Below are 24,002 nucleotides of genomic sequence, written 5' to 3' on the forward strand. Positions count from 1 at the left end.
AGCTTCAATTGAAGAGAGTGGAATGTTGAAGTCACCCACAATTATTGTATTGGTTGTAATGTGTGCTTTGAGCTTTAGTAATGTTTCTTTTATGAATGAACATAGATGTTCAGAATTGAGAGTTCTTCTTTTGGTGGATTTTTCCTTTGACCAGGAAGAAGTGTCAAGAAGAATGGCTACTCCAGCTCATTTCCTGAGTCCATTTGCTTGTAAAATTGTCTTCCAGCCTTTTACTCTAAGGTAGTTTTTGTCTTTGACACTAAGGTATGTTTCCTGAGAACAGCAATTCAAGGCCCATAACTAAACATAGTAAAAGCAATATACAGCAAACCTGCAGCCAACATCAAACAAAATGAAGAGAAATTTGAAGCAATCCCATTAAAATCAGGGACTAGACAAGGCTGCCCCCTTTCTCCATATCTTTTCAGTGTTGTACTTGAGGTACTAGCTCGGGCAATTAGACAACATAAGGAGGTCAAAGGGATATAAATTGGAAAGGAAGAAGTCAAACTATCTCTATTTGTAGATGAAATGATATTATACTTACATGACCCAAAAACTCCACCAGAGACCTCCTACAGCTGATACAACTTCAGCAATGTGGCGGGTTATAAAAACAACTCAAGCAAATCAGTAACCTTCCTACACTCAAAGGATAAGCCGGCTTAGAAAGAAATTAGGGAAATGACACCCTTCACAAGAGCCACAAACAATATAACATACCTTGTTGCGACTCTGACCAAACAAGTGAAAGATATGTATGACAAGAATTTCAAGTCTCTGAAGAAGGAAATGGAAGAAGACCTCAGAAAATGGAAAAAATCTGCTGTGATTGTGGATTGTCAGGATTAATATAGTTAAAATGGCCATTTTGCCAAAAGCAATATACAGATTCAATGCAATACCCATCAAAATCCCAACTCAGTTCTTCATAGAGTTAGAAAGAGCAATTCTCAAATTCATCTGGATTGGCAAAAAACCCAGGGTAGCTAAAACTATACTCAACAGCAAAAGAAATTCTGGGGGAATCGGTATCCCAGACATCAAGCACTACTACAGAGCAATAATGTGAAAAACTGCATGGCATTGGTACAGTGACAGGCAGGTAGATCAATGGAACAGGATTGAAGATCCACAAACGAATCCACACACCTCTGGCCACTTAATCTTTGACAAAGGAGCTGAAATCATCCAGTGGAAAAAAGATAGCCTTTTCAACAAATGGTGCTGGTTCATTTGGAAGTCAGCATGCAGAAAAATGCGAATTGAACGATCCTTATCTCCTTGTACTAAGCTCAACTCCAAGTTGACCAAGGACCTCCACTTAAAGCCATACACACTGAAACTAATAGAAAAGAAACTGGGGAAGACCCTTGAGAAAATAGGTACATGGGGAAAGTCCCTGAACAGAACACCAATAGCGTATGCTCTAAGATCAAGAATTGACAAAGGTGACCTCATAGAATTACAAAGTTTCTGTTAGGCAAAAGACACCATCAAAAGGACAAATCAGCAACCAAGAAATTGGGAAAAGATCTTTACCAACCCTCCATCTGACAGAGGGCTAATATCCAATATATACAAAGAACTCAAGAAGTTAAACCCCATAAAACAAAATAACTCTATTAAAAATGGGGTACAGAGCAAAACAAAGAATTTTCACCTGAAAAACTACAGATGGCTGAGAAGCATCTTAAAAAAATGTTCAAGATCTTTAGTCGATAGGGAAATGCAAGTAAAAACAACCTTGAGATTTCACCTCACACCAGTCAGAATGGTTAAGATTAAAATCTCAGGAGACAGCAGGTATTGGTGAGGATGTGGAGAAAGAGGAAGACTCCTCCACTGCTAGTGCAGTTGCAAGTTGGTACAAGCACTCTGGATATCAGTCTGGTGGTTCCTCAGAAAAGTGGGCATGTCACTTCCGGAGGACCCTGCAATACTACTCATGGGAATATACCCAGAGGAGTCTCCAGCATGTAATAAGAATATATGCTCTACTATGTTCATAGCAGCCCTATTAATAATATCCAGAAGCTGTAAAGATCCCAGTTGTCTGTCAACAGAGGAATGGATACAAAAAATGTGGCATATATACACAATGGAGTACTATTCATCCATTAGAAACAACAAATTCATGAAATTCTTAGACAAATGGATGAAGCTGGAGAACATCATCCTAAGTGAGGTAACCCAGTCTCAAAAGAGCAATCATGGTATGCACTCACTGATAAACACATATTAGCCTAGAAACTTGGAATACCCAAGACATAATCTACATATCAAATGATGTCTAAGAAGAACAGAGGAGTGGCCCCTGGTTCTGTAAAGGCTCAGTGCAGCAGTTTAGGGCAATACCAGTAAAGGGAAGTGGAAAGGGGAGGATGGGGAAACAGGGGGAGGGAAGAGGGCTTATGGAACTTTCGGGCAGTGGGGAGCCTGGAAAGGGGAAACCATTTGAAATGTAAATAAAAAATATAAAAATTAAAAAATCAAATAATTATTCAGCTTCTAGGAAAAATGAAAATTCTTTGAATGTGTGTGGTTTTGAGAAAGATACATGAATGTAAATAATATTGTAGAAGGTATCCATCATCCTTACCATAGTGGTATAAATGAAAGCAGAATTTGATATTGCTGTACTCCTGTTATGATGAGATGAACTACAAAGTGAGGGAGGCAATAATTATGAGTGGCCCTTGGTTCTGGCAGGTTTTGATGCCTCAGTGTCGAGTGGTAGGGTGGAAAGACAGGAGTGGGTAGTTAGTTGTGGAAGTAGCCTTATCGAGGCAGGTGGAGAGGGGACAGGATAGGGTGTTCTGGAAAGGAGGCCTGGAAAGGACATTGCATTTGAAATGTAAATAAGGAAAAAATACAATAAAAGGGAAAACAATAAAAGAAAAAAATAAATATCAAAAAAGAGGTTTTTTTAGATTTTCAAGGGCTTGAATATTTTTATTTTCTGAGATTTTCAAATGAAGAGAATTAGAAACTCATTTTCTTAGACATATATTTCTATGGCAAAATAACTGCAGCTTAATGATAAAGCTTTTGCTCACATATATGGAGATCAAGGCTCAAGATCTAGTACTCCTCTCCCAAGCAGATTAAATTAGAGATGCTTTTATTTAAACCTGTGAAAGTGATAGTATACCTTCCATACTTGAAATTTTCTGCTAGTTATCTGTTATCTGTTGTTTTCAGACTTTATAATGTTGAACTTGAGTCATGTATTGTGCAGTTTGACAAGGCATCTAATTGTGCTTAAAATGAAAACATACACATACAGTTTGGTTAAATTCCATCAGTATTCTGGCAAACAGAAAGATATTTAAGACTAAAGATTTCCACCAACCAACTTAAGAAAACTTTATCTGTAAAATATCTGTTTACACCACATAAAATATTCTGTTAAGAGAATATCTTGGACATGGAATATTACACAGTAAGTGTATAGAAGCCAGAGGGAAAGAAACACTTCAAGGAGAAAGGGCTCCCTAAATAAATGAGATCAGCTCACCTATGAACCCATAGAGATTGAGGTAGCAGGCACAGTTCCTGTAGGACTCTGCAAGAGATGCTGTCCTAGGGCACAAAGGAGAAGTAGACATATGTCTCCATAATTAGCTTCTTTGGGTATATGGATCCTAACATGGTTAACACGTATATTATGGCAAATATTCACTTGTTAGTGCATACTATGTGTATGATTTTTGGCTCTGGGTTATAACACTCAGGATGACATTTTCTAGTTCTGTTCATTTGCACACAATGTCATGGCATCTCTGTTTTTCTTATCTGGGTATTATTCTGTTATTAAATTACCACATTTTGAGCAGAGGAATTTCTACTGACATAAAAGCACTTAAATAAATGTTCAACATTTTTAATCATCAGGGAAATGCAAATCAAAACAACTCTGTTATAACACCCATCAGAATGGTTAGATAAAAATTTTAAATGACTACATGTGCTGGTGAATGTATAGAGCAATGGGAACACTCCTCTGCTGCTGGTAGGAGCTCAAACTTATACCATCATTTTGGAAATCCATTTGGCATTTTATAAGAAATTTGGGTATATACTTCTTCAAGACCTACCAATACTACTCCTGGGAATATGCACAAAAAAATGCTCCAACATACTTCAATGACACCTGTTCAACCATGTTTGCAATAGCTTTATTTGTAATAGCCAGAAACTGGAAACATACTAGATGTCCTATAGTTCTTAATAGTTCTGAGTTATTTTACTAACTTTCATAAACTTGACAAAATGATTTTGTTTCAAATCGATTCAAATTATCATATTAAGAAACACTAATGAGTTGCAAGTATACATATATAACAAATCAAAGTTACAAAGAGATGATTCAGAGAAATCAAATTTTTTATAAACTAATAGGTTTATATCTATAATAGTTGATTATTTGTTTTACAGATGTTTAATTGTTATAGAATTAATGTTGAAAAGATTAGTTTCTAGTTACCTTTTTGTGAAGTTTATCAAAAGTCGAACATGTATTTGGAGTTTTGTTCCTGAGTACTTTATTCTATCCTACCTCTTCTTTCACCAGTGACATGCAATGTTAATAGAAACTTTTCTGTATTAAATAATCTTGTACAGATTTTCCTCTCTCTACTTCCTCCCTACTTCTTCTCTTCTTTGGATCAACTTTCTTTCTGTCTCTCATTATAAAAGAATAGCCTTTCAAGAGGTAACAACAAAACATAACGGAAAACAGTATAAGATAAAGTGAGTAACATCTTATTAGTTTTAGACTTATAAAACTAGCCAACAAAAATCTCAATGAGCCCCAAGAGAAGGCACAAGAATCAGAGGCTCAAGGAACATTATATTAGGTGTTTTAATATCTTTAATAATAGTCACCTCTAGATAATCTCAAAGTAGATATATGCTCTTTAACTGTAGAGCTAATGATATTTTCAGCTAATTTGCTTCTACACTGAATAATTTCTATATACTTAGAACACGTAATATCATTTTGCCTAGACTTTAAATTATGTAAAGCTTTCTGGGATACAATGACTTATGTTTGGTTTTATATTTTAAACTATAAAATTTAAATCAAACAAGTAGTTTGTCTCCTGATTCTATAGACAATGATTCTAGATCAGCTTCAAAGGTGTTAATATACTGCAATGAGATTTTGTTTCTTCAAATATTTCACTGAGAGGCTAGCATAAGACTTAATTGATATTAATATTCTCCAAATTTCTATAATAACACTTTTGTACCCATTGCCCAGTTATAATGATGCTTAGAGTGAGGCAGGATTGTTCACTTGTATGATCCCTCTGTCTATGCATATATGTACATACATACATACATACATACATACACACATGCATACTCACAGAAGTACATGCATGCAGGAATTGTCTGTGAATCAAGGTTCTGTACAGTATTTTTACTTATGTTGCTTTCACATTTCCCAAAACTGTTTTTATTTCTTTTTTTTCTTTATTTTATTCAATGTATTTTTATTTACATTTCAAATGATTTCCCATTTTCTAGCCCCCCAACTCCCCGAAAGTCCCGTAAGCCCCCTTCTCTCCCCCTGTCCTCCCACCCACCCTTTCCCACTTCCCCGTTCTGGTTTTGCCGAATACTGCTTCACTGAGTCTTTCCAGAACAAGGGGCCACTCCTCCGTTCTTCTTGTACCTCATTTGATGTGTGGATTATGTTTTGGGTATTCCAGTTTTCTAGGTTAATATCAAGGTATTAGTGAGTGCATACCATGATTCACCTTTTGAGTCTGGGCTACCTCACTTAGTATGATGTTCTCTAGCTCCATCCATTTGCCTAAGAATTTCATGAATTCATTGTTTCTAATGGCTGAATAGTACTCCATTGTGTAGATATACCACGTTTTTTGCATCCACTCTTCTGTTGAGGGATACCTGGGTTCTTTCCAGCACCTGGCAATTATAAATAGGGCTGCTATGAACATAGTACAGCATGTATCCTTATTACATGGTGGGGAATCCTCTGGGTATATGCCCAGGAGTGGTATAGCAGGATCTTCTGGAAGTGAGGTGCCCAGTTTTCGGAGGAACTGCCAGACTGATTTCCAGAGTGGTTGTACCAATTTGCAACCAGCAGTGGAGGAGTGTTCCTCTTTCTCCATACCCTCTCCAACACCTGCTGTCTCCTGAATTTTTAATCTTAGCCATTCTGACTGGTGTAAGGTGAAATCTCAGGGTTGTTTTGATTTGCATTTCCCTAATGACTAATGAAGTTGAGCATTTTTAAAGATGCTTCTCCGCCATCCGAAATTCTTCAGGTGAGAATTCTTTGCTTAACTCTGTACCCCATTTTTAATAGGGTTGTTTGGTTTTCTGGAGTCTAACTTCTTGAGTTCTTTATATATATTGGATATTAGCCCTCTATCTAATGTAGGATTGGTGAATATCTTTTCCCAATTTGTTGGTTGCTGATTTGTCTTCTTGATGGTGTCCTTTGCCTTACAGAAACTTTGCAGTTTTATGAGGTCCCATTTGTCAATTCTTGCTCTTAGAGCATACGCTATTGGTGTTCTGTTCAGAAACTTTCTCCCTGTACCGATGTCCTCAAGGGTCTTCCCCAGTTTCTTTTCTATTAGTTTCAGTGTGCATGGCTTTAAGTGGAGGTCCTTGATACACTTGGAGTTGAGCTTAGTACAAGGAGATAAGGATCGTTCAATTCGCATTCTTCTGCATACTGACCTCCAGTTGAACCAGCACCATTTGTTGAAAAGGCTATCTTTTTTCCATTGGATGTTTTCAGCCTCTTTGTCGAGGATCAAGTGGCCGTAGGTGTGTGGGTTCATTTCTGGATCTTCAATCCTGTTCCATTGATCCTCTTGCCTGTCACTGTACCAATACCATGCAGTTTTTAACACTATGGCTCTGTAATATTGCTTGAGGTCAGGGATACTGATTCCCCCAGACTTTCTTTTGTTGCTGAGAATAGTTTTAGCTATCCTGGGTTTTTTGTTATTCCACATGAATTTAATAATTGCTCTTTATAACTATGTGAAGAATTGAGTTGGGATTTTGATGGGTATTGCATTGAATCTGTAGATTACTTTTGGCTAAATGGCCATTTTAACTATATTGATTCTACCAATCCATGAGCATGGGATGTTTTCCCATTTTTTGAGGTCTTCTTCCATTTCCTTCTTCAGAGTCTTGAAGTTCTTGTCATACAGATCGTTCACATGTTTGGTAAGATTCTCCCCAAGATACTTTATACTGTTTGTGGCTATTGTGAAGGGGGTCATTTCCCTAATTTCTTTCTCAGCCTGCTTATCCTTTAAGTATAGGAAGGCCACTGATTTGCTTGAGTTGATTTTATAACCTGCCACTTTGCTGAAGTTGTTTATCAGCTGTAGGAGTTCTCTAGTGGGTTTTTTTGGGTCACTTAGGTAGACTATCATGTCATCTGCAAATAATGATAGTTTGATTTCTTCCTTTCCAATTTGCATCCCTTTGACCTCCTTATGTTGTCGAATTGCCTGAGCTAGTACCTCAAGTACAATATTGAAAAGATAAGGAGAAAGGGGGCAGCCCTGTCTAGTCCCTGATTTTAGTGGGATTGCTTCAAGTTTCTCTCCATTTAGTTTGATGCTGGCTTCTGGTTTGCTCTATATTGCTTTTAGTATGTTTAGGTATGGGCCTTGAATTCCTGTTCTTTCCAAGACTTTAAGCATGAAAGGATGCTGAATTTTGTCAAATGCTTTTTCAGCATCCAAAGAAATGACCATGTGGTTTTTTTTTTCTTTGAGTTTGTTTATGTAGTGGATTGCATTGATGGATTTCCATATATTGAAACAGCCCTGCATTCCCGGGATAAAGCCTACTTGATCATGGTGGATGATCGTTTTGATGTGTTCTCGGATTCGGTTGGCAAGAATTTTATTGAGTATTTTTGCATCGATGTTCATAAGGGAAATTGGTCTGAAGTTCTCTTTCTTTGTTGGATCTTTGTATGGTTTTGGTATCAGCGTAATTGTGGCTTCATAGAAGGAATTGGGTAGTGTTCCTTCTGTTTCTATTTTGTGGAATAATATGAAGAGTATTGGTGGTAACTTTTCTTTGAAGGTCTGATAGAATTCTGCACTGAAACCATCTGGTCCTGTGCTTTTTTTTGGTTGGAAGACTTTCTATGACTCCTTCTATTTCTTTAGGCATTATGGGACTGTTTAGATAATCTATTTGGTCCTGATTTAATTTAGGTATTTGGTATCTGTCAAGGAAATTGTCCATTTCCTCCAGATTCTCTGTTTTTATTTCTATAGCACAGCTGTGGGACAGAGGAGAGAGAAAATGGAAAGGAGAGAAGGTAGTTTCTAAATGGGAAGAGAGTGAGAGTAAACAATATGAATCCTCTGCACTTTCAAAAATGAAGCCCATAGTCTCAAAAGATTGCTTAAGTATTAGAGTGTCACTATCCTGATCAGCCATAACATAGTTTATTTGAATGTCTTCATCTCAAAAACAAAATAAGCAAACAAAGAACAAAAGAAACAAACAAAAACAAGAGTACCTAGGATGAGAAAAGCAGATACTTCTATATATCCAGGGTTTTTCTGGCTTTTACTTCCTGCTTACTTCAACATTCTCAGAAAAATAGTGTTTGTTTCTTATCTAATTTTTATTTTAAACTCTAAGAAATATAAACAGTCCTGACCTTAATCTAAATTAATAAAAGCATCAAATTCCAAATTATAATCTGAGAGTGCATTATCTTTATGTTTTATATAGAATGGCTGCATATAAAAAGATTAATTTTGGAAAAATTTAAATACAGTTGTCCACTAGAGAGCAACTGGTTTTGACTTCAGAGTTTGTGTTCCAGGAAGTTGCATCTATGTTCAGTTTGAAGTCAGATAGTCTTAAATCTATGAGGAATCTCACAGTGGTGACTCAGTTAATCCTCCATACAGAGCTTCTAGGGAACATGCTCTTTGTCTTGTTTTTGTCTTTCTACATCTTTCCCCTTTGGGGGAACTTTCTCATACTTCTCATAATTGTCTCCCTCACTATGTTTTACATACCATTGTACTTCATGTGTCAACTTTTCATGTGTGACATATTTTTTCCTTCAGTGAGTTTTCTTCAGAAGCTGTTCAGTCTTTCAAGAAATATTCAAACTGTAACATTGGTTACCCTTCCGCTATGTGGTATGAAAATGAACACTTAAAAAAAATCCTGATTTGAACATTCAGAAAGGCTGGACCAAGTGAGTTAGTGCCTTTGAAGTTGTCCTGGAAGCAAGTTTTGATGAAACAGCCGTTGAGGTAGTCTCTTCTGTGAGGAGGCATCACCTGGGTTACTTGTTTTGTCTTCATTGGTCACTGGTCCTTCTGCTATGAAGACACATAAACTTTCACAAGAAATATACATTTCTGTAGTAACATATGTAAGGAATGTTCAGGGTACACAGATCATTTAAAGATAGACCTCTGTTCTTTCTTTGAGCAAGTGTAAGATAACTGTCTTTCTTTTTTTTTTAATCTTTTTTAATTGAGTATCTTTTTCATTTACATTGCCAATGGTAAAACCTTACCCAATTTCCCCCTCCCAAAAGCCACCTCCCCAATGATTCCCTATCCCTCCTCCCACCCCTACCACCATTTTCTAATCTCCTTGTACAAAGCTCAAGTCCAAGTGGATCAATGATATACACATAAAATCAGACATACTGAAGGTTATAGTGGAGAAAGTGGGGACAAACCTTGAACACATGGGCACAGAGGAAAAGTTTCTAAACAGAATACCAATGGTTTATGCTCTAAGAACAAGAATCAACAAATGGGACCTCATAAAACTGCAAAGCTTCTGTAAGGCAAAGGACATAGTCAATAGGACAAATGGCAACCAACAAATTGGAAAAAGATCTTTACTAACCCTACATCTGATAGAGGACAAAATGGCAGCCAACAAATTGGGAAAAGATCTTTACTAACACTACATCTGATAGAGGACTAATATCCAATGTATACAAAGAATCCAAGACATTGGTCTCCAGAGAATCAAATAACCCTATTAAAATAGGGTACAGAGCTAAACAGGGAATACTCAACTGAGGAAACTCAAATGGCTCTAAAGCACCTAAAGAAATGTTCAGCATCCTTAGTTATCAAGGAAATACAAATCAAAACAACACTGAGAATCCACCTTACACCAGTCAGAATGGCTAAGGTGGAAAACTCAGGGGACAGCAGATGGTTCCGAGGATGTGGGGAAAGAGGAACATTTCTCCATTGTTGGTAGGATTGCAAGCTGGGAAAACCACTCTGGAAATCAGTTTGGTGATTCATCAGAAAATTAGACACAGTACTACCTGTGGACCCAGCTATACCACTCCGGGGCATATACCCAGAAAGTCCTCCTACATGTAATAAGGACACATGCTCCACTATGTTCACAGCTGCCTTATTTATAATAGCCAGAAGCTGGAAAGAACCCATTTGTCCCTCAACAGAAGAATGGATACAGAGACTGTGGTATATATACACAATGGAGTACTATTCAGCTATTAGAAACAATGAATTCATCAAATTCTTAGGCAAATGGACGGAACTAGAAAGTGTCATCCTGAGCGAGGTAACCCAGTCACAAAAGAATGCACATAGTATGCACTCACTAATAAGTGAATAACTGTCTTTCTTAAGTTAGTTTAGACTGTATAACGAACCTGCAATATAATTTCCCATGCAGGAAATATTAAAAGATGGCTTGTAATAATAAGTCATGAGCACTCTGTAGTCAACAAGATTTATTTCCTATGTACAGATATTAAGTCTCAGCCAGTCTTGGAGATCTTCAAATGTAGAGACACCAGCATACATATTACCTGCCTTGTTGATCCTACAAATTTATTTCTTCCTGTCTGTAGCCAAGATCTTCATGAGGTCTCCCCCTGTCAAATCTGATTTCTTAAAATTTGGATGTAAGACAAATTTTTTCTTTTCCTGTTGGAACAAATGCAAAATCTCTCCTTCAATGCAACAAACTTCCTCTTTTCCATTCTGGAATTAGGACTTCTCTAGGCAGAATGCCAGAAATATTTGTAGGATTGAAGTGAAAGAGTTGGCATGTTGCCACAGGCAATGACTTTATTTGTGACAAGTCAGTAGAAGTTGTCATGAATATTGCAGTCTGAGGTTAGTCTAACAGCCCGACTGGCACACTGGAAAAGATCATCTCATGCCTATTTCTTGGATTCAATTTTTTTTTAAATCTTGATGAGTAATGTAGTAAACTTGAGTATAAAAAAAATCCCCAAAGGTATCTGAAAGAAATGATGGAGAGGAAAATAAATGTCTTCAAGATTTCATAGCATATACATGCAATGAACACTCTTATACAAATACATCACAGACCCTGAGGATACATTTTTGCCATGTACCACCATCTAAAATTCACAATAATCATGAACCACAAAGTGTGGGCCCCACCAAGTGGGGACCTCATTTTATGGCTATATTCTTTCTTTCTGTCTGACAAATTTCACCTTTCAGTTGCTCTACTGTGGTTGTAATGAAGTAAACTATTATTTATGTGATGTTCCTGTGATTCTAAAGCTGGGTTGTACAAACACATCAGCCCTGGGGATGATGGGACTCATCAGTGTGGGCCTGAGGCCACTCAGCTGCTTCCTCCTCATCTTCACCATCTTCACTTGCATACTTGGTACCCTTTTATGGTGCTGCTCAGATGAAGAGCAACATATGGTATTCTCCAACTGGAGTGCCCACATTGCTGCAATCATTCTCACCTTTATACCAGTGGTCTTCAACAGTACTTAGCTTAATGCAGTCATTCCAGTCTTAAATAATCTGTTCACCACTATGGTGAATCCTTTAATTCATAGCTCGAGGTTAAGAAAGTAAAATATTCTCTGAAAAAGGAACTACAAGTGCTGACTCTGTACCCAAAATGATAACAAAAGGCTTAGATCAAAGTACTGTAATAATACTGAGTAATCTAGGTGAGGTAATAGATTCTTTTATCAGTAAGTACTATCCCTGTCCCAGTAGAAACTTATCGGGAAATTTCTGTTCAATTGTCAGACTTATGCTCTTATATCTAGAATGTTTCATGTTTCACTTACTTCTTCCTTATTCTACTGTTTCTGCATTAATAAATAATTGTCCACTTCTGACTGAAAATATTTACAATAAATGAGCTCCCATTTCAAAGTCTTAGGCTTCTTGATAGAAATGAAAGTATTTCAATCACATGAGTTTGCTATCCATTTGTGATTTCTAAAACACAACTAGGTAATATATTAAAAGCTTTGCTGGATGGGACTTAATATATTCTTATGGATGAAACAGAGTACTGATATGCTCAGCTACATATGAGTGTTTGTGTTATTCATATACCAAGAGTGGTATAAGAGTGTTTATACATAGTAAGCAGACACTGCGAACAGGAAGCAGAATTTTTTGGTTTTCATTTCTAGATAATTTAAGTTTGGTATTGGGATTGTCAGTACACCTAAATATGTTGCAGAAGTCCAAAATGCAGATTTGTCATTTCAGACACTTTGATTACACACAAATCATAGCTGTGTGTTCTTCTAGAGGTTCCTTTTCCTCCTGTGTGCATCCATGATAGACAGGTATAGTTACTGCCTTATTTATTTATTTATTTATTTATTTATTTATTTATTTATTTATTTAAATATACAGTGTGTGTGTGTGTGTGTGTGTGTGTGTGTGTGTGTTCATGAGTAGGTGTGCGCCTGGATCTGTGTGAGTATGTCTATGTGGTTTTGTAGTCCAGAAGATAATCTCAGACCTTTGGAACTGGAGTTATAGGAATTTGTGAAATTCCTGAAATAAATTCTGAGTTCTGAATCACATGCCTACTTCATTATTTTTAAACTTATATTTATCATATTTTCCTTTCAAGAAACATCTATTTTCTGTGGGTATGAGGAAAATTTTGAAGATATTGTTAAATAATTTAGTAGTATAGGGAGGTGGTAGTTAGAAGTTCTGTTTCAAGATTCTTTTCTTCACCAACTCTATGTAAATTGCAGTAATGAAAAACAGGGGCTATGAAACATAGGAGCACAGCATTGCTTGGGGGGAAGAATTATAGGGCAAAATTTTGTACTTATAATTTCAAAACAGTAAAGTAAATAATTTCAAAAGGCACTTATTAAAAGAATAAATATTATAAGTAATAATTTCTATTTATTTAACAAATAATGATTGATGCTATGCTAAGTCACTAGATAGGATAGTGAATGAGGGAAATAAAAGACTGATTAATGACGTGTTAGGGAACCAGTACTGATAATCTGTGTATGCTAGAGACAGCAAGGCCCAATCTAATGTCAACTTGCCAGATTGCCTCATTTAGATCCAAAGTAAAATTACTTGGTTTTGTATCATGTGATTTATTTTATGCTTTGTGTTACACTATATAAACATTACATTTTTATCAGTATCTTGTATACAATAACAATTTCCTTTATATATACTTATAATCCTTTATATATACTTATAGTGTATATATATATATATACTATATATGCATTACATTTTTCATCAGTATCTTGTATACAATAACAATTTCCTTTACATATACTTACAATATATATGTATATATATATATATATATATATATATACATATATATATATACACTATGTAAGCATTACATTTTTATCAGTATCTTGTATACAATAACAATTTCATATATATAAAACATATAACATTTAACATATATATATATATAGATATAGATATAGATATAGATATAGATATAGATATAGATATAGATATAGATATAGATATAGATATAGATGTTTAAATATTTTTCTTAGTAACTTAGATGAAGGCTTTGTGATTCATCAAGGCTCTAACCTAGATCTCCATTTGGTAATATTCTGAAGCACCTAAATTTCCCCAAATTTGGTAAAACCAAGAATTCCTATAATTTTTTTTCTAAATAAGAACATATTTTCTAACATAATAAAGTGATTATTGTTAATGGTAATATGTTCATTCATAATGTAGAAGAATAATTCTTAATTGACTTTAATCATAACAAATCATACAGATATAAGTGGAATACTATGAATAAATCTTTCCTGGTTTTATAACTAGTCTCTGTTATTTATAGAAACAGAACTGTAGCATAAAATATGAGCACAAAGTTCATAAAAATATGTTTTTCCTATTTTATCACCGGGAAAGAAAATCTTAAAACATGTACTAGGCATACAAATATAATTAATAAAATTAAAGACATGAAATGAAGTTTTATCTTTTAATGCAGACCAACTATAACTTTTATCCATAAGTGTTAAAAGTTTAAAGTTTACCTGATTCAGAAACAGGATGGTAGTTAGATGAATGACTAAGAGACCAGTTAACATAATATACAAGTATTTCAACTTGATGTTTGTTTAAATTTTATATATACACACATATATATGTATGTTTATTACCATACCACTATGAAAATTTTAGCATCTTCATTTGTAATATTCTAAAATGTTTGATAATCACTATTACCTAAGTGAATACACAATAAAGTCCATTATACAATATATAAATGATTAGTTTAGATAAAGAAAATAGGAGCACACATTAATAAAATGTTTATTTAAATGAAATGATAGAACTGTCAATCTCCAGTCCACTAAGACAATATGAAAAGTAGCTACTGTCTATGTGCAAAGGACAAAAGAAGAGTCATAAAACATCACCAATTATCTTTCATTATGACTGCATAAATAGTTAAAAAACTTATAATTGTGTGTAAAGTAATTTTTTGTGCTTCTTAGATAGGTGCAGTTTCATGTACTTAAACTTACCCTGGATAAATTTATGTATGATAATGTTTCTCAAAACTAAAAATGAATTTCTAAAACCATAAAAATTACTATTGGGATTTTATTAGTGTTTTGTCAGCTTTGTAAACTATTTGGAAAAACCATGCTGAGTTATTCTATCCAAGTATTAAGTTTTCCCTTGTTCAAGTCTACCTTTGGATTCCTTGGTAGTATTTGAGATTTCTTTAATAAATTCCTTACTTTTTTTGTTCAATGCATGCACATATATTCTGTTTTCTTTGCATTGCTTAACAGTGGCCATTTATGAGTTGAAACTAGTTATATTTTCTACTGAATTCTGAGTGTCAATTTTTTCTATCAAATCTTTACTGAAGTCTTAAGATATTTTTATCACTGATTCTCTATGGATTTGTGAACAAGACATTATATTGTGTGCAGTTAAAAATAACTGTTTTTCTTTTCTCCTCACTCTTACACTGGAGGGGATTTCTTAAATCACAACTAATTGAGCAAAAATTTAAAAATAATAATAATAAATCATGATGAGATTGGTACATACTTCCTTTACCCTGTCATAGCAAGAGTTATTGACTCATGAGAGTCAGGACTGAATAGAAATCAAGGATCTTGAATATTCTGAATAGATAGAAAATATATGTATTATAGAAATGTATATACATATATATACACACATGTTAAATCATATTGAGCAGAAGCTGCACACTGAAAATTGATTATTTCTGTAAATTTTTGTTTCCTGTGATGCTCTTGATTTTCTTGTTTATTTGTCTTGTCTTCTCACGGATGATTGGATGGAAACACAATCTAGTTCCAAGTTTATAAATATTTAATATTACTGAGCATCCTTCTCCCTATCACATTGTAGATTTCATTAAAAGCTTTTTACAAACTTTGACAGTTCCATATAGCTGTATTATGCATTTGATTGTTCTTAAGTTCAGACTCAGTTCTACCTCCTTCTCTTGTATACTCTACATTTTATATTAATATCTTTTTTTACACTGACTACACAGGTTTCTGTTCTCTAGTATGGCCAAGAATATATGGGTCCATGGTGTTGGAGAATCTATCAATTTATTGTTCTCATCACATGGAATCAATGGTGACAAAACTGAAGATAGTGGCTACCCAAATCCTAGATTCCATTAGTCTATAGAGAGTTCATTGATGGAAATTACTACTAATGACTTTTTTCAATAGACATACATCCAAACTACCTTCTAAATATTTTTGTTTATACCATTCAATAATACACATTTTCACCATTTTATGGAAAAACTTGAATAAATGAGACATAAAACATTTTTAATGTAAATGCTGCATGTAGTAAGACCCCTGATGTAATACTTGCCTAAAATACAGAATGCTCTGAGATTAAGTCCACATCCACAAAAATATTTATGCTATATATTTTAAGAAAAACATAGACAGAACCTATTTTCAGTAGAACAATTCACCTCTCCAGTCTATCATTTGAGAAGAATAAGGCTTACCTCCCTATTGAGAATCTACCCAGTGCTTTCTTCACATCTTTGTTCCTCAAACTATATATTAATGGGTTCAGCATGGGGATCACTGTGGTATAGAACACAGAAGACACCTTCTCTTGCTCCAGAGAGTTACTTGAAGAAGGCTTGAAATACATGAATGTGATAGACCCAAAGAAGATCCCTACAGCCATGAGATGAGAGCTGCAGGTTCCAAATGCTTTAGACCTGCCCGTTGATGAACTGATGTGCAGGATGCTGCAGAATATGAAGACATAGGAGATGGCAACAGCTAGGGTAGGTATCAAAGTGTTGAACCCTCCAATAATAAATAAAAGTAGCTCATTAAGATGTGTATTAGAACAGGAAAGGCTGAGGAGGGGGAGAACATCACAGAAGTAATGGCTTATGATGTGGGATTTACAGAAACTCAGATTCATCATAGCACTTGTGTGTGCCAGGGCAGAAAAAATGCCTAAGATAAAGGCAACCAGCACTGAGAGTGAGCAGAGTCTAGAGGACATAATCACATTATACAGCAATGGTCTGCAGATGGCCACATAGCGGTCATATGCCATAACAGTCAGGAGATACCCCTCAGCCACCACAAAGACCACAAAAAGGAAAAGCTGAGCCATGCATTCAGAATAGATAATCAAATTTTTCTTCCCAAGGAAGTTCACCAGCATTTTGGGTGTAATAATAGTGGAATAACATAGATCAACAAAGGATAAGCTTCTGAGGAAATAGTACATGGGAGTGTGCAGCAGTGGGCTGGCTGTAATGAGCAGGATCATGCCCAAGTTCCCCACTACTGTCAGCACATAGATGCCCAGGAACAGAAGAAACAGGGGCAACAGGAGCTCAGGCTGCCGTGTTAATCCCACCAAGACAAACACAACTGCTGTAGAATGATTCCCTGTTTCCATTATTTGAAGATTTCTAGGGAAATAGAAAATAATTCTTTAGTGTACTCTCATAAAACCATCAATATGCATGAACTCTTATAAAAAAAATTGCATGATGGAAGACCTTATCTCCTTTTCAGTATGAAACCAAAGCTTCAGAGAGAGATTACATAAGTGCCAGGGTATTATTTTCATCTGTAAATATGGATCACAAAATAAAGTGCTTTCTTAATGATTTAAAAACATTTGATTCCTTTATTTAGCAGCAAAATATTTTTTCCTTGCAGAGGTAAATTTTTCTGCTACAGTTATTTTTTTCTGAAAACGAAAACTAGTAATTTTGTGTGTGCTTGCTCTTACATTTAAGTACACAACTCAAAGAACTCAGACATTATTGTGGTGGCTCTGAGGCCAGATTTGGCTACCTAGTGTATAGTATTAATATGGCATCTATTATTATTGTTGTTGTTGTTGTTATTTTATGATTCATAATAATATTTATTTTATTAGATAATATTAAAACTTATTCTGAAAAGCACACATACTACAAAATCAGCTTTGTGGACTAATGAAGAAAATATTTCTTGAAATAAATTAAGTAATAAAATGGGAAAAATTGTTGAAGACTAGCACTCTTGCTTAAGTTTCTTTAAATAAAGGTTTTTTTTGTTGGCTATTTCATTTATTTACATTTCAAAGTTATCCTCTTTCCCATTTTCGCCTACTCAATCCCCCATCCCATCCCCTACAATCCTGCTTTTATGAGCATGCTCCCTTACCCACTACAACCTCACTGCACTGGCATTCCCCTACATTGGGGCATCAAGTCCCACAAACAATAAACTAATGAAGTCTCAGCTATACTGCATTGAAAACAGTTTTGTTTTCTTTTTTTTTTTAAATATCAAACTGGAGGGAGATATGCATGTACTTGGCCACTGAGTCCCTCCAAGAAGGAAACTTTTCCTAATCAGGATATTCACCAAACTACCTCCCTGAACCCTACTATGTTGTGAAAGACTGCTACTCAGCTGTTTCCACACAGTGCTCTGATGAAACACTGCTTTGCTTGTAGTACAATTTCTTTCCCCAGCCTTCAAAAGGAGAGTGTCTCCCAATTCCACCCTTCTCAAAAGTATCAGCTACTTAATATCTTAATTATAAGCTAAAAGTACATTATTCATGAAACCCCCCAAAATATTGGGGATGGGTCATTAGAAGAATGAAGCAACAGAACCATTTTCTCCTGAACATGCTAGGAAAAAAAAAAAAGGCTGTAACTATACTTGATCCTTTTAGTAACTGATGACCACAGTGGTTTGTGTCAGCAACTATACAAATGGAAGCATGTGCTACATTTCTTCTCTCGATAAATATGGAAAGTTCAGTCTTTTCTAGTTTGAAATGCTTTTCTCATGGAGCCATTATAGTTGGCAGAGTATGTTGTCAGAGTACAATTTCTTCCATTTAGAAATGACTGCTAGAGATAATGGTTGGCCTCCTCCTTCCTTCTTCTTCCTTTCTCCCTGACCTACCCCATTCTTTTGACATATAACATTGATTCAGCATTTTTAATCTACATTTTGACATTGAGTTCTTTAGAACACCAGAAAGGTTATATATTTCTAATGAAAAAATTTACATTGGAAGTTTAAATGGAGATTTGACGCTTGAATAAAGAATATATGGTGCCAGCATGACCCTTTCATCTATTTTACATAAGATATCATTGATACTTTCCTGAAAATATTGAAACAAATACTCCAAGGTTAAGATGTGATGTTCCAGGGGAGGAAATATGATTACTATGTGAAATTTCCCTCTACATTTATCATAATGTTATCATAAATGACACTGGGCACTTACCTAAGTTCTTCACAAAAGACAAAGTTCTTACAAATTGATTGTTTTTTTTGTCATATAACAGACAATTATTATGAAGTTCAAAGAAATGTTTCCTGCTTTTTTACATATGTTGTGCCAAGAACAAATTTACCATTTTTTTGGTTCAAGTGAATTATCAATATTTATCTAATAGAATAAACAATTAGTGTTCTAAAGTGGATCACTTCTAGCTTCCCAGGACCTCTAATTATGAAAGTGTTGTGACATGGGATTTATTAGGAATACCAAACAATCATGAGTTCACAAATCCCCTATAGTCTCCAGCAGTTAGGCAAACCTCTGAGAATGACATCTGGGCCTGTGTTAACATCTGTCCCAAGAGATGGTTGGAAATAAAGTCTTATTATGTATTCACAAGTCATCTATGAAGATAAGATTTAAATTAGATAAAACATTGCTAGCTTTTGCCTAAGATTATATTGATTATTTTTATGAAGATAATAATTTACTTTGGTTGGTTTTGATTAACTTAAAACAAAAAAGAAAAAACAAAGAACCATTTTCAACTTTACTTTTGGGCCTTGAGAGGGGTGCTACATTCATGAGGAGGAACTAAGCAAGTTCTAAGGCATTCAAGGTATCAGTGCAATGTGGCTGAGTCAGATGCCTTGTTTCCCCAAAGTCTCAAACCCACATACTCTGTGCTTTTAAAATGTCTCTTCACAAGTATATTCAAAGCCTGTCACCGATCATTGGATTCTTTAAGTTCAGAATTCGTTTCAGTATTGCCATCTCTCATGTTTTGTTGATGTTGCTTTGTATTTGTTTTATTTTGTTTTGAGGTACAATCTTGTTGTGTAATTCAATGACTTAAGCCAGAATTTCTCTTAAGTCAGCATCCATATGCTTGGATCACACATGAACCAATACTTCAGTTCTTCTTATAAGTATTCATTTATTGAAATGGTATTTTTCCCATATACTATATCCTGCTTATGATTTCCCCTCCCACTGATCCTCTCAGTTCCTCCTCATCTCCTTTCCTATCTGGATTCAAACACTTTCTACCTCACACTAGAAAATAAACAAGCTTGAAAGGGATAAGGATAAAGTAAAGTAAAATGTGGTAAAATAAAAAAAAACTAACATGTTAGAATATGAAGAGAAAGAAAGGAGCCTAAAAGAAAGCACAAGAAACAGACAGAAAGGCACATTTGTTTGCACTCTCAAGATATGCATTTTTAAAAATCCTTTACAGAACATTATGAGATTAGCCACCGAGTTCCTTTCTATTGTCCATCTACTCTTGAACATGCACTATACCATTAATCGTAGTGTATTTGCACATGGACACTCCTTTAAAAAAATCAAAGTTTCATGTGCTTATTGTCAATAAGAAATAATTTGGGATTTGGAACAGGGCCATATATCCACTTCTCCTTTTACCTCTAGAAAAGCATTTGTTATAGACTCCTACAGATGGAGTGCATGCAACCTCATTCTCTGTAACTTCCTATTGGAGAAAAATCTGTTTATTTAGTCAGCCTTCTTTGGAGCTCTCCATTTCTCCTGGTTCCTATATTTTTTCACTTTTGGTATGCTTTCCTACAAAGATCCAGTTTCAACTTCTTGGCCATAAAGGTTCAAGTATGAGTATGAATTAGTTCATGTGTCCAACATGCAGGAAGAGATTTAGCTGTGCTCTCTTTAGTTTGTAGCCGTGATAGTAGGTTTTACTATAATCATATCATTTTAGTATTTATGGACCCTTCCTCTTCCATCAATTTCTATTCCTCTTAAATATTTCTAGAGATTTCACTATCCATCAGAAAACATTATTGTTTCATATAATATAAAAATTTCTCAGACATTTCTCAAGAAGGAATGTAAACATGCAAAGAACCTATGTGAATATTTCATGTTTCTTTTATTTCTTTTTCCCAATTTGTTTCAATGACCTTTTCCCCAAACTTCCACATTTTTTTGAAATTCTTTTTTTATTGAGTATCTTCTTCATTTACATTGCCAATGGTAAGGGCTTTCCAATTTCCCCCTCCCAAAAGCCCCCTTCTTAAAGATTCCCCACCCCTGCCTCCATATATATGGCCCTCTACCCGACACAGTCCTACCTCCCCCACAACTTGCCCCTCCATCCATTTCCCTTTGTTGTGGCCTCTGTTGAGCGTTTACCTGACCAAAAACCACTCCTCCCACTGATGCTCAACAAGGCATTCCTCTGCCACATTTTTTGGCTGGAACCATGTATACCCCTTGGTTGATGGTTCAGTCCCTGGGAGTCTTGGGGTGTCTGGGTGTCCAAAGTCATTGATCTTTTCATGGGGGCTATATACCCATTCAGCTCCTCTAGACCACCTTCCAGGATCCTCCGTTGAGGACCCCAAGCTCAGTCCAATAGTTGGTTGCTAGTTTCAGCCTCTGTATTCGTAAGGCTTTGGCAGGGCCCCTTTGGAGACAGCCATGGCATGTTCCCTTTGGTACACACTTCTTGTCATAGTGTCAGGGTTTGGTGACTGTTTATAACAAGAAGCTGTTCTTTGAAAAAATCAACAGGATAGATAAACCCTTAGCCAGATTAAACAGGGGGCACAGAGACAGTATCCAAATTAATAAAATTATAAATGAAAAGGGAGACATAACAACAGAAACTGTGGAAATGCAAGAAATCATCAGATCCTACTACAAGAGTTTATACTCAACAAAGTTTGAAAACCAGGATGAAATGGATAACTTTCTAGATACATGCCAGGTGCCAGTGTTAAACAGGATCAGATAAAGCATCTAAATAGTCCCATAAGCCCTGAGGAAATAGAAGCAGTCATTAATAGTCTCCCTTCAAAAAAAGCCCAGGACCAGATAGTTTAGCACGGAATTCTATCAGATCTTAAGAAGAGTTAATACTGATATGCTTCAAACTTTTCCACAAAATAGAAACTCAAGGAACACTACTCAACCCATCCTATGAAGCCACAATCATGCTTATACCTAAACCAAACAATGACCAAAACAAAGAAGGAGAATTTCAGACCAATCTCCCTCATGAACATTGATGCAAAAATACTGAACAAAATCCTGGCCAACCGAATCCAAGAATGCATCAAAACTATAATTCACCACTTTTAGGACATTATTTACATCCTTCTTCTTCAAGCTGTATATGAGGAGATTTAGCATTGGGACAACTATGGTGTAGAATACAGAGGATACTTTCTTCTGTTATATATTATTGCTAGAAGGAGGCTTAATACACAAATAAGATGGCAACAGCAATAATATAGAACTTTCCTGTGGCAAAGACTTTGGGCTGACATTCAGTGCAGTGAATATGAAGAATGCAGTGAGGATGAAAGATTAAGGTATCATGATAACCAGTCTAGATGCTAGAGTATTAATTCAATGAATAATTAATAGGATGTCATTGATATGCATGCTACAGCAAGACAGAGTCAGCAAGGGTAGACTATCATAGAAACAATGGCAGACAATATGAGATGTACAAGAAGACAACATTGTTATATGGGTAGGATGGAAAGTAGCCCCAAAGAAGCCCACTGATTATCTCACAACCATCATTGTGGAACAGACCCCGTGAGACATGTAAAGCAGTGGTTATAGATGATGACACAGAGGTCATAGGCCATGGCTGTCAGCGGGTAGCCTTCTTCATTGACAAAAAATTGAGAAAGAAATAAAGCTGAGTCATGTACTACAGACAGATGATTCTTTTCTCACATATGAAGTTCACTCACATTTTTGGGTAATGATAGGGGAATAGCTTAGATCAATGAAGGATATATGACTGAGAAAATACTATACTGAGAGAGAAGTTGAGATATTTGGGTGATTATAAAACTTCTTTCATTTATAATATTCTATTGCACTGTAAGTAACAACTTTTAATTGGCAAAAAAACTTAAATTGATTGTTCATTAGCTAGGGAGAAAGTGATTTCTTATAGAAATTGATGCCGAAGATACCATAGAAACCATTGACTCAACAGTCAAAGAAAATGCAAAATGCAAAAAGCTTGTATCCCAGAACATCCAGGAAATCCAGGATACAATGAGAAGACCAAACCTAAGGATTATAGGTATAGATGAGAGTGAAGATTTACAACTGAAAGGGCCAGCAAATATCTTTAACAAAATTATGGAAGAAAACTTTCCCAACTTAAAGAGAGAGATACCTATGAATATACAAGAAGCCTACAGAACTCCAAACAGACTGGATCTGAGCAGAAATACTTCTCGCCACATAATAATTAAAACCCAAAATGCACTAAACAAAGAAAGAATATTAAAGGCAGTAAGAGAGAAAGGCCAAGTAAGATATAAAGGAAGACCTATCAGAATCACACCAGACTTCTCACCAGAGACCATGAAAGCTAGAAGATCCTGGGTAGATCTGATGCAGACTCTAAGAGAACACAAATGTTAGCCAAGACTACTATACCCAGCAAAACTCTCAATCACAATAGATGGAGAAACCAAGACATTCCATGACAAAAACAAATTTACACAATATCTTTCCACAAACCCAGCTCTACAAAGAATAATAGGAGGAAAACTCCAATACAAGGAGGGAAACTACACCCTGGAAAAAGTAAAATAGTAACCTTCCTTCATCAAACCCAAAAGAAGATAATCACTCACTCAAATATAAAAATAACATAAAAAATGACAGGAAGTAATAATCTCTATTCCCTAATATCTCTTAACACCAATGGACTCAATTCCCCAATAAAAAGACATAGACTAACAGACTGGATAGGGAAACAGGACCCTACATTTTGCTGCATACAGGAAACACACCTGAATGTCAAAGACAAAAACTACCTTAGAGTAAAAGACTGGAAGACAATTTTACAGCCAATGGTCTCGGGAAACGAGCCGGAGT

The 24,002-nt window shown here is 35.4% G+C and overlaps 1 protein-coding gene and 1 pseudogene across 1 annotated transcript; one reads left to right on the forward strand and one right to left on the reverse strand.

Annotated features, from left to right (window-relative positions):
• Window positions 1-11,413: 11,413 nt before the first annotated feature.
• On the forward strand, window positions 11,414-11,953 carry LOC127689754 (olfactory receptor 149-like; annotated as a pseudogene).
• A 4,384-nt stretch (window positions 11,954-16,337) lies between these two features.
• On the reverse strand, window positions 16,338-17,264 carry LOC127689997 (olfactory receptor 8D1-like). The gene has a single exon (XM_052189566.1). It carries the CDS (start codon window positions 17,262-17,264, stop codon window positions 16,338-16,340), a length of 927 nt encoding a protein of 308 aa, XP_052045526.1.
• Between the last annotated feature and the right edge of the window lie 6,738 nt (window positions 17,265-24,002).

This window comes from Apodemus sylvaticus, chromosome 7 (genome assembly GCF_947179515.1).
Source record: "Apodemus sylvaticus chromosome 7, mApoSyl1.1, whole genome shotgun sequence".
NCBI classification, from domain to species: Eukaryota; Metazoa; Chordata; class Mammalia; order Rodentia; family Muridae; genus Apodemus; species Apodemus sylvaticus.